The sequence below is a fragment of the Pan paniscus genome, chromosome 10, assembly GCF_029289425.2.
Source record: "Pan paniscus chromosome 10, NHGRI_mPanPan1-v2.0_pri, whole genome shotgun sequence".
In the NCBI taxonomy this organism is placed as follows: domain Eukaryota; kingdom Metazoa; phylum Chordata; class Mammalia; order Primates; family Hominidae; genus Pan; species Pan paniscus.
Window position 1 is genome coordinate 29,515,174 of NC_073259.2, and position 12,414 is coordinate 29,527,587.

General features: G+C 40.6%; 1 protein-coding gene across 5 annotated transcripts in view; it reads right to left on the minus strand.

The window, feature by feature from the left end:
- Window positions 1-12,414, minus strand: part of TBC1D30 (TBC1 domain family member 30) — a 119,305-nt gene that overhangs the window by 24,949 nt on the left and 81,942 nt on the right. For all 5 annotated transcript variants that reach the window (XM_034935511.3, XM_024931248.4, XM_055096507.2 and 2 more), the window contains one exon: window positions 10,213-10,318. In XM_034935511.3, coding sequence (XP_034791402.1) covers window positions 10,213-10,318 — 106 coding nt within the window. The remainder of the gene's footprint in view (window positions 1-10,212; window positions 10,319-12,414) is intronic.

A 12,414-nucleotide genomic window follows, 5' to 3' on the forward strand; every position in this document is an offset into this window, starting at 1 on the left:
ATGATGCATTCTGGCCCAGATACTATGCTTTTCCCATGGTCTTCACAACCCACAGACCAGGAGATTCCCTCGGCTGCCTACACCACCAGGGCCCTGGGTTTCAACCACAAAACTGGGCAGCCATTTGGGCAGACATTGAGCTAGCTGCAGGAGTTTTTTTTTCATACCCCAGTGGTGCCTAGAACATCAGCAAGACAGAACTGTTCACTCCTCTGGAAAGGGGGCTGAAGCCAGGGAGCCAAGTGGTCTAGCTCAGTGGATCCCATCCCCATGGAGCCCAGCAAACTAAGATCCACTGGCTTGAAATTCTTGCTGCCAGCACAGCAGTCTGAAGTCAACCTGGGACGCTCAAGCTTGGTGGGGGTAGGGACGTCCACCATTACTGAGGCTTGAGTAGGTGGTTTTCCTCTCACAGTGTAAAGAAAGCTGCCAGGAAGTTCGAACTGGGAGGAGCCCACCACAGCTCGGCAAAGCCGCTGTCGCTAGACTGCTTCTCTACATTCTTCCTCTCTGGGCAGGGTATCTCTGAAAGAAAGGCAGCAGCCCCAGTCAGGGGCTTATAGATAAAACTCCCATCTCCCTGGGACAGAGCACCTGGGGGAAGGGGCAGCTGTGGGCACAACTTCAGCAGACTTAAATGTTCCTCCCTGCTGGCTCTGAAGAGAGCAGTGGATCTCTCGGCACAGTGCTCGAGCTCTACCAAGGGACAGACTGCCTCCTCAAGTGGGTCCCTGACTCCCGTGCCTCCTGACTGGGATATACCTCCCAGCAGGGGTCAACAGACACCTCATAGAGGAGAGCTCTGGCTGGCATCTGGCAGGTGCCCCTCTGGGACAAAGCTTCCAGAGGAAGGAACAGGCAGCAATCTTTGCTGTTCTGTAGCCTTCACTGGTGATACCCAGGAAAACAGGGTCTGGAGTGGACCTCCAACAAACTCCAGCAGACATGCAGCAGAGAGGCCTGACTGTTAGAAAGAAAACTAACAAACAGAAAGGAATAGCATCAACATCAACAAAAGGGATGTCCACACAAAAACCCCATCCGAAGGTCACTGACATCAAAGACCAAAGGTAGATAAATCCATGAAAATGAGGGAAAACCAGCGCAAAAAGACCGAAAATACCAAAAACCAGAACGCCTCTTTTTCTCCAAAGGATCACAACTCCTCACCAGCAAGGGAACAAAACTAGACAGAGAATGAGTTTGACGAATTGACAGAAGTAGGCTTCAGAAGGTGGGTAATAATAAACTCCTCTGAGCTAAAGAACCATGAAGCTAAGAACCTTGAAGAAAGGTTAGAGGAATTGCTGACTAGAATAACCAGTTTAGAGAAGAACATAAATGACCTGATGGAGCTGAAAAACACAGCACAAGAACTTTGTGAAGTATACACAAGTGTCAACAGCCAAATTGATCAAGCGGAAGAAAGGATATCAGAGATTAAATAAAGCACAAAGATAAGATTAGAGAAAAAAGAATGAAAAGGAACAAACAAAGCCTCTAAGAAATATGGGACTATGTAAAAAGACCAAACCTACATTTGAGTGGTGTACCTGAAAGTGACGGGAAGAATGGAACTGAGTTGGAAAACACTCTTCAAGATATTACCCAGGAGAACTTCCCCAATCTAGCAAGACAGGCCAACATTCAAATTCAGGAAATACAGAGAACACCACAAAGATACTCCTCGAGCAGAGCAACCCCAAGACACATAATCGTCAGATTCACCAAGGTTGAAATGAAGGAAAAAATGTTAAGGGCAGCCAAAGAAAGGTCGGGTTACCCACAAAGGGAAGCCCATCAGACTAACAGTGGATCTCTCTGCAGAAACCCTACAAGCCAGAAAAGAGTGAAGGCCAATATTCAATATTCTTAAAGAAAAGAATATTCAGCCCAGAATCTCACATCCAGCCAAACTAAGTTTCATAAGCAAAGGAGAAATAAAATCCCAGACAAGCAAATGCTGAGAGATTTTGTTACCACCAGGCCTGCCTCACAAGAGCCCCTTAAGGGAGCACTAAATATGGAAAGGAAAAACTGGTACCAACCACTGTAAAAACATACCAAATTGTAAAGACCAACAACACTATGAAGAAACTGCATCACCTAATGAGCAAAATAACCAGCTAGCATCATAATGATCTAATTCACACATAACAATATTAATCTTAAATGTAAATGGGCTAAATGCCCCAATTAAAAGACACAGACTGGCAAACTGGATAAAGAGTCAAGACCCATCGGTGTGCTGTATTCAGAAGACCCATCTCACGTGCAAAGACTACATAGGCTCAAAATAAAGGGATGGAGGAAGATTTACCAAGCAAATGGGATATTGGCCTGAAATTTTCTTTTTTTGTTGTGTCTCTGCCAGGTTTTGGTATGAGGATGATGCTGAACTCATAAAATGAGGATCAGAGTGGAACTGAAGGAGATAAAGACATGAAAAACCCTTCAAAAAAAAAATCAATGAATCCAGGAGGTGGTTTTTTGAAAAGATTAACAAAATAGACAGACCGCTAGCCAGACTAATAAAGAAGAAAAGAGAGAAGAATCAAATAGACACAATAAAAAATGATACAGGAGATATCATCACTGATCCCACAGAAACACAAACTACCATCAGAGAATACTATAAACACCCCTAGGCAAATAAACTAGAAAATCTAGAAGAAATGGATAAATTCCAGGACACATACACCCTCCTAAGTCTAAACCAGGAAGAAGTCAAATCCCTGAATAGACCGATAACAAGTTCTGAAATTGAGGCAGTAATAGCCTACCAACCAAAGAAAGCCCAGGATCAGATGGATTCACAGCCAAATTCTACTAGAGGTACAAAGAGGAGCTGGTACCATTCCTTCTGAAACTATTCCAATCAATAGAAAAAGAGGGACTCCTCCCTAACTCATTTTATGAGACCAGCATCATCCTCATATGAAAACCTGGCAGAGACACAACAAAAAAAGAAAATTTCAGGCCAATATCCCCAATGAACATCGACGCAAAAATCCTCAATAAAATACTGGCAAACCAAATCCAGCAGCACATCAAAAAGCTTACCCACCACAGTCAAGTTGGCCTTATCTCTGGGATGCAAGGCTGGTTCAATATATGCAAATCAATAAACGTAATCCATCACATAAACAAGACCAATGACAAAAACCACAATTATCTCAACAGATGCAGAAAAGGCCTTCGACAAAATTCAACACCGCTCCATGCTAAAAACACTCAATAAACTAGGTATTGATGGAACGTATCTCAAAATAATAAGAGCTATTTATGACAAACCCACAGCCAATATCATACTGAATGGGCAAAAGCTGGAAGCAGCATTCCCTTTGAAAACTGGCACAAGACAAGGATGCCCTCTCTCATCACTCCTATTCAACACAGTATCGGAAGTTCTGGCCAGGGCAATCAGGCAAGAAAAAGAAATAAACGGTATTCAAATAGGAAGAGAGGAAGTCAAATTGTTTCTGTTTGCAGATGACACAATTGTATATTTAGAAAACCCCATCATCTCAGCCCAAAATCTCCTTAAGCTGATAAGCAACTTCAACAAAGTGTCAGGATATAAAATCAATGTGCAAAAATCACAAGCATTCCTCTACACCAGTAACAGACAAACAGAGAGCCAAATCATGAGTGAACTCCCATTCACAATTGCTACAAAGAGAATTAAATACCTAGAAATACAACTTACAAGGGATGTGAAGGACCTCTTCAAGGAGAACTACAAATCACTGCTCAAGGAATAAGACAGGGCACAAACAAATGGAAAAACATTCCATGCTCATGGATAGGAAGAATCAATATCATGATAATGGTCATACTGCCCAAAGTAATTTACAGATTCAATGCTATCCCCATCAAGTTACCATTGACTTTCTTCACAGAATTAGAAAAAACTACTTTAAATTTCATATGGAACCAAAAAAGAGCCCATATAGCCAAGACATTCCTAAGCAAAAAGAACAAGCTTGAGGCATCACACTACCCCGACTTCAAACTATACTACAAGGCTACAGTAACCAAAACAGCATGGTATTGGTACCAAAACAAATATATAAACCAATGGAACAGAACAGAGGCCTCAGAAATAACACCACACATCTACAACCATCTGATCTTTGAAAAACCTGACACAAACAAGCAATGGGGAAAGGATTCCCTATTTATAAATGGTGTTGGGAAAACTGGCTAGTCACATGCAGAAAACAAACTGGATTCCTTCCTTACACCTTCTACAAAAATTAACTCAAGATGGATTAAAGACTTAAACGTAAGACCTAAAACCATAAAAACCCTAGAAGAAAACCTAGGTGATACCATTCATGACACAGACATGGGCAAAGACTTCATGACTAAAACACAAAAAGCAATGGCCACAAAAGCCAAAATAGACAAATGGGATCTAATTAAACTAAAGAGCTTCTGCACAGCAAAAGAACCTATCATTAGAGCGAACAGGCAACCTACAGAATAGGAGAAAACTTTTGTAATCTATCCATTTGACAAAGGGCTAATATCCAGAATCTACAAGGAACTTAAATGAATTTACAAGAAAAACACAAAAAAACCCATCAAAAAGTGGGCAAAGGATATGAACAGACACTTCTCAAAAGAAGACATTTATGCAGCCAACAAACATATGAAAGAAAGCTCATCATCACTGGTCATTAAAGAAATGCAAATCAAAACCACAATGAGATACCATCTCACACCAGTTAGAATGGCAATCATTAAAAAGTCAGGAAACAACAGATGCTGGAGAGGATGTGAGAAATAGGAATGCTTTTACACTGTTGGTGGGAGTGTAAATTAGTTCAACCATTGTGGAAGACAGTGTGGCAATTCCTGAAGGATCTAGAACCAGAAATACCATTTGACCCAGCAATCCCATTACTGGGTATATACCCAAAGGATTGTAAATCATTCTACCATAAAGACACATGCACACTTACATTTACTGCAGCACTATTCACAATAGCAACGACTTGGAACCAACCCAAATTCCCATCAATGATAGACTGGATAAAGAAAATGTAGCACATATACACCATGGAATACTATGCAGCCATAAAAAAGGGTGAGTTCATGTCCTTTGCAGGGACATGGATGAAGCTGGAAACCATCATTCTCAGCAAACTAACACAGGAGCAGAAAACCAAACACCACAGGTTCTCACTTATAAGTGGGAGCTGAACAATGAGAACACATGGACACAGGGAGGGGAACATCACATACTGGGGCCTGTCACGGGGTATGGGGCTAAGGGAGGGATAGCATTAGGAGAAATACCTAACATCGATGACAGGTTGATGGGGGCCACAAACCACCACGGCACATATATACCTATGTAACAAACCTGCACATTCTGCACGTGTATCCCAGAACTTAAAGTATACTAAAGAAAAAAAAAAGATACACATAGACTGAAAATGAAGGGATGGAAAAAGTTATTCCATGCCAATGGAAAGCAAAAAAGGAGCAGGAGTAGCTATACTTCCATCAGAAAAAATAGATTTCAAGACAAAAATTAAGAAGAGACAAAGAAGGTCATTATGTAATGATAAAGGGGTCAATTCAGCAAGAGGATATAATGATTATAAATATATATGCACCCAACACTGGAGCACCCAGATATAATAAAGTAAATATTATTAGAGCTAAAGAGAGAGATAGACCCAAGCACAGTGATGGCTAGAGATTTCAATACCCTACTTTCGGCATTGGACAGATCACCCAGACACAAAATCAACAAAAAAAATCATCAAATTTAATCTGTACTATAGAACAAATGGACCTAGTAGATATTTACAGAACATTTCATCCAACACCTGTAGAATACACATTTTTCTCTTCAGCATATGGATCATTCTCAAGGATAGATCATATGTTAGGTCACAAAACAAGTCTTAAAATATTCAAAAAATTGAAACAGTATCAAGTATCTTCTCTGACCACAATGGAATAAAACTACAAATCAATAACAAGAGGAATTTTGCAAACTATACGAACACATACAAATTAAACAATATGCTCTTGAGTGACCAGTGGGTCAATGAAGAAACTAAAAAGGAAACTGAAAATGTTCTTGAAACTAATAATAATAAAAATACAACATACTAAAACCTATGGGGTCACAGTGAAAGCAGTACTAAGAGGGAAATTTATAGCTATAAGTGCCTACATCAAAAAACAAGAAAAACGTCAAATAAATAATGTAATGACATATATTAAAGCACTAGAAAAACAAGAGCAAACCCAACCCAAAATTAGTAGAAGAAACAATAAAGATCAGAGCAGAAATAAATGAAATTGAATGAAAAAACCATACAAAAGATTAAAGAAATGAAAAGTTGGTTTTTTTGAAAAGATATATAAAACTGACACACCTGTAGCCAGACTAAGAAAAAAAGAGAGAAGATCCAAATAAACAAACTCAGAGATGAAAAAGGAGACATTACAACTGATACCACAGAAAATCAAAGGATCATTAGTGACTGCTATGAGCAACTGTATACCAATAAATCAGAAAATCTAGAGAAAATGGATAAATTCCTAGACACATACAACCTACCAAGATTGAAAAATGAAGGAATCCAAAACCTGAACACACCAATAACAAGTAACAAGACTGAAGCCATAATAAAAAATCTCCCAGTAAATAAAAATCACTAGCATCTCTATATGCAAACAGTGAACAATCTGAAAAAGAAATTTTAAAATCCCATTTATAATAGCAACAAATAAAATTAACTACCTAGGAATTAAGTTAACCAAAGAAATGAAAGAGCTCTACAATGACAACCATAAAACATTAATGAAAGAAATTGAAGAGGACACAAAAAAATGGGAAGATACAACATGTTCATGGATTGCAAGAATCAATATTGTTAAAATGTCCATACTACCTAAGGCAATCTACAGATTTGATACAATCTCTATCAAAATACCAATGACATTCTTTACAGAAATAGAAAAGTAATCCTAACATTTATATGGAACCACAGAAGACCCAGAACAGTCAAAGCTATTCTGAGCAAAAAGAACAAAACTGGAGGAATCACATTATTTGACTTCAAATTATACTACTATTATAGTAACCCAAACAGCATGGCATAAAAACAGACACATAGACCTATGGAACAGAACAGAGAACCCAGAAACAAATCCACATATCTACAGTGAACTCATTATCGGCAAAGGTGCCAAGAACACACATTGGGGAAAAGACAATCTCTTCAATAAATAGTGCTAGGAAAACTAGACATCCATACACAGAAGAACAAAACTAGACCCCTATCTCTTGCCATATACAAAAATCAATCAAAATGGATTAAAAACTCAAATCTAATACCTCAAACTATGAAACTAATACAATAAAACATTGGAAAAACTCTCCAAAACATTGGAGTGGGCAAAAATTTCTTGAGTAATACCCCATGAGCACAGACACCCAAAGCAAAATGGACAAATGGGATCATATAAAGTTAAAAAGCTCCTGCACAGCAAAGAAAACAATCAACAACATAAAGAGACAACTCAAAGAGTGGGAGAAAATATTTGCAAACTACTCATCTGAAAAGGGATTAATAACCAGAATATTCAAGTAGCTCAAATAACTCTTATAATCTTATGATTCGATTAAAAATGGGCAAAAGATCTGAATAGCCATTTCTCAAAAGAAGATATACAAATGACGAACAGGCTTATGAAAAGGTGCTCAAGGCCAGGCATGGTGGCTCACGCCTACAATCCCAGCATTTTGGGAGGCCAAGCTCGGCGGGAGGATCACTTGATGTCAGGAGTTTGAGACCAGCCTGGCCAATATGGCGAAACCCCATCTCTACTAAAAATACAAAAATTAGCCTGGCGTGGTGGCAAACACCTATAGTTCCAGCTACTCGGGAGGCTGAGGCACGAGAATCGCTTGAACCCAGGAGCGATTTTTTTTTTTTTTGAGACGCAGTCTCACTCTGTTGCCCAGGCTGGAGTACAGTGGCACGATCTCGGCTCACTGCAAGCTCCGCCTCCCAGGTTCACGCCATTCTCCTGCCTCAGCCTCCTGAGTAGCTGGGACTACAGGCACCCGCCACCACGCCTGGCTAATTTTTTGTATTTTACATAGAGACAGGGTTTCACCGTGTTAGTCAGGATGGTCTCGATCTCCTGACCTTGTGATCTGCCCACCTCAGCCCCCCAAAGTGCTGGGATTACAGGCATGAGCCACCGCGCTCAGCCCCCAGGAGCAATTGTTGAACCGCAATTTGGTGAGCTGAGATGGTGCCACTGTACTCCAGCCTGGGGACAGAAAATCACTGATCATCAGAAAAATGCAAATCAAAATGACAATGAAATATTATCTCACCCAGTTAAAATGGCTTTTAATCAAGACAGGCAGTAACAAATGCTGGCAAGGATGTGGAGAAAAGGGAACCCTTGTACACTGTTGGTGGGAATGTAAATTAGTACAACCACTATGGAAAACAGGTTGGAGGTTCCTCAAAAAAAACTAAAATTAGAGCTACCATATGATCCAAAAATTCCCTGCTGGGTACACGCCCAAAAGAAAGGAAATCAGTATATCAAAACAGTATCTGCACTCCCATGTTTCTCGCAGCACTGTTCACAATAGCCAAGAATTGGAAGCAACTTAAGTATCCATCAACCAATGAACGGATAAAGAAAATGTGGTATATATACAATATGGAGTACTATTCAGCCATAAAAAGAAGAATGAGATTCTGTCATTTGCAACAACATGGATGGAAATGGAGGTCATTATGTTAAGTGAAATAAGCCAGGCACGGAAAGACAAACTTTGAATGTTCTCACTTATTTGTGGGAGCTTATTTGTGGATGGAAATGGAGGTCATTATATTAAGTGAAATAAGCCAGGCATGGAAAGACAAACTTTGAATGTTCTCACTTAATTGTGGGAGCTGAAAATTAAAACAATTGAACTGATGGAGATAGACAGTAGAAGGATGGTTTCCAGAGGCTGGGAAGAGTAGTTGATAGGGAAGTAGAGATGGTTAGTGGGTACAAAAAGTAGTTAGAAAGAATGAATAAGACCTAGTATTTGATAGCACAACAGGGTGACTATAGTCAATAGTAATTTAATTCTACATTTAGAAATAAATTTAAAAGTATAATTGGATTGTCTGTAACACAAAGGATAAACATTTGGGGAGGAATACCCCATTTACCCTGATATGATTATTATGCATTGCATGCCTGTATCAAAGCGTCTCATGTACCCCATAAATATATGCACCTACTACGTGCCCACAAAAATTAAAAATTAAAAAAAGAATCTAATGGAAGAGTGAGTGTTAATAAGACAGCTATTTTTTCTATACTTGCTGTCAATTTCAAAGACTTGATGAATATGATATTGACGTACAGTAACATGCCATAAAAAATAACCAAACCCTTCAAGTCTTTCACTTTAAAATTTATGATTAATATATAATTACCTGAGTTGAAAGTGTGGGCAAAACAAATGAATCAAAATGCTGATGAGAATAATCTTTTTTATCCTCAATAATTTATTCCCCACAATAAGTGTTTCCCCCCACAAGTCTAAGTAGGCTGGGCACAGTGGTTCATGCCTATAATCCCAGCACTTAGGAAGGCCGCAGTGGGAAGATCACTTGAGTCTAGGAGTTCAAGACTAGCCTAGGCAACATAACAAGACTCCATCTATACAAAAATAAAAATAAAAAATTAGCTGTATGGTGGCATACGCCTGTAGTCCCAGTTACTCAGGAGCCTGAGGTGGCAGGATCACTTAAGCCCAGGAGACAGAGGCTACAGTGAGCAACGATTGTGCCACTGCACTCCAGCCAGGGTGACAGAATGAGACAGTCTCAAAAAAGAAAAGAAAGACTAAGAATAAAATTCAGAATAAGCACTTGGTGATTTTGTTTTTCCAGTGTATTTTTCCAGTTTATATTGCTGCTAATGACTTCTAAGCAACACAGTCTGACAGAAAGCTACAACAAATATCCATCATTCATTTCTTCCTTCCTTCTATGACATGGATTCTTATCAAATTATAAACAGACTCTTGGTCAATTTGAGAAACTAAGTCTGACAGCTAACCAAGCACATTTCTCAAGACCGCTGCTCTGGCACTGGTTGTTCCCACCGTGCCCGGGGTTCCCTGAGCCAAGCTGCTCCATGTTGCCGACTCACCTGCATGAGTTCATGGCTTTGCAGAAGATCATTCTCTAGCATCTCCTGGGTAAGGCGCCCCATGGTGCTGTAGAATTCATCTGCTGTTTCACAACATTCTATCTGCCTAGATAAAGAAAGGACAGAAAATACAACTTGTTTAGGGCATCCATGCTGTGTAACAGTACATGCTGCAGGTATAAGATATGTTGGACTGGGCATGGTGGCTCATGCCTATAATCCCAGCACTCTGGGAGGCTGGGGTGGGAGGATTGCTTGAGGCCAGGGGCCTCAATGCAGCAAGACCCCATCTCTCCAAATAATTTTAAAAATCAGCTGGGTATCGTGGCGCACACCTGTGGTCCCAGCTACTCAGGAGGCTAAAGCAGGAGGATCACCTGAGCCTGGGAGGCTAAGTCTGCAGTAAACCATGATAGCACCACTGCAATCCAGCCTGGATAACAGAGTGAGACCCTGTCTCAAAAAAGGGCAGGGGGCAGTTGCCTCTTGCCATCAAATAACTCAAGTTATCAATCAACAAATATCAAAATCCTGATATTTGTAAAGCCCACTGTGGATGAAACATTTAAAAATACCAAAAGCAACTTTGAGGTACTCGTTTTGGGTAAGTCCTGTCATTCCTACTTGGCACTCCTCGCCTCACAGTCCCACCTGTGGCATCTTTATTGCTTCCATGGGACACAATCTACACATCAGAATTCCCACCACTCGTTAGAAAGCATAACCATGAAATTGGGTACTAAAAAACAATTATCTCCTTTAAGGGACTCTGTTGGTCTTAATCTGCAAACAGTGATATCATTAATATAATAGATTTAAAACCAAACCACAGTAGGAATAAAAGATGACAATTACAAGAACTGTATCTGCATATTTCATCAGTCCATGGGGTGTTTTCACAGGCAGAATTTTCTGAGTTCTTCTCAGGGTGCTGCTGCTAGTTGGAGATTACACCTCTTCTTGCATTCAGTTCTACATGTAAATAAAGAATCTGACACTCACTTGGCTACCTGTGAGCCAGGTTGGACTTCAATCTTTCTTCTACAAAGGAGAAAACAGAAGAGCCCAAAACAAAGAGTACCAGGTATTTCCATTTTGTTTGTTTATTTATTTATTTATTTTTTATTGTGACAAAGTCTTGCTCTGTTGCCCAGGCTGAAGCACAGTGGTGTGATCTTGGCCTGCTGCAACCTCCACCTGTTGGGCTTAAGCAATCCTCCTGCCTCAGCCTCCCGAGTAGTTGAGGCTACAGGCACCCACCACCACACCCTGCTGGTTTTTTGTATTTTTAGTAGAGATGGGGCTTCACCATGTTGGCCAGGCTGGTCTCAAACTCCTGGCCTCAAGTGATCCACCTGCTTCGGCCTCTCAAAGTGCTGGGATTACAGGCATGAGCCATGGCACCCAGCCTAGGTATTTCCATTTTATATGACAACGTTGTTTGTATTGTAGGATAACTCTAGTTTCCCACCAACCAGAAGACCTACACTTTGATACATACTAATATTGGGGGATTTCTGTAAAGCCATCCAAAATAATATGATTATGGAAAAACCATAGGTTCTGGAGTGTTGTTCTAATCCCATTGCCACAAATGTAAATAAATGAATGGAACAAACTGCTGAAATATTACTATAAAAGAGCAGAGCAGCCTGTGGACATGAATGAAAGGTACTTAAGTTTACCCTGGGAGGTAAGGAAGAGAAATAATGCTTGAGATGAGTTTTGAAAAGTGTTTTTCAGGCTGACAAGGAAGAAAAAGCATCCCAAAGACACAGATGCAGGAGACAGCAGGCCTTATCTGGGGAAGTGCAAGTAGCTCCGCACAACCAGCGAGACCAGCATTGGGGTAGTGGTTGCAGGACCAGAGGAAGCCAGTGAGAGCTGAGGGAAGAGAGCTACTGAGAGCAGAGAGCAAAGGCCTCACCTGCCAGCTGAGCCTCTACAGAGCATGAGTCACGAAAAGGCTTGAATAGGGAGTGAGGGAACAGCTGTGCCCTTGGCAAGGTCTGCCTGGAGGTGGCACGGCAAGTGTGGATTACCATGAGGAAACCAAGGAGGACACACCACAGTGGGCCAGGCATGGGGTGACAAGGGAGGAAACCAAAACAGCAGGGGCAGAGGAGAAAGGACACATAAAGAGATGCTAGTGATGGCGTGCTGATGGTCTACAATTTACATATTCCCAAGTACCCTTGGGGT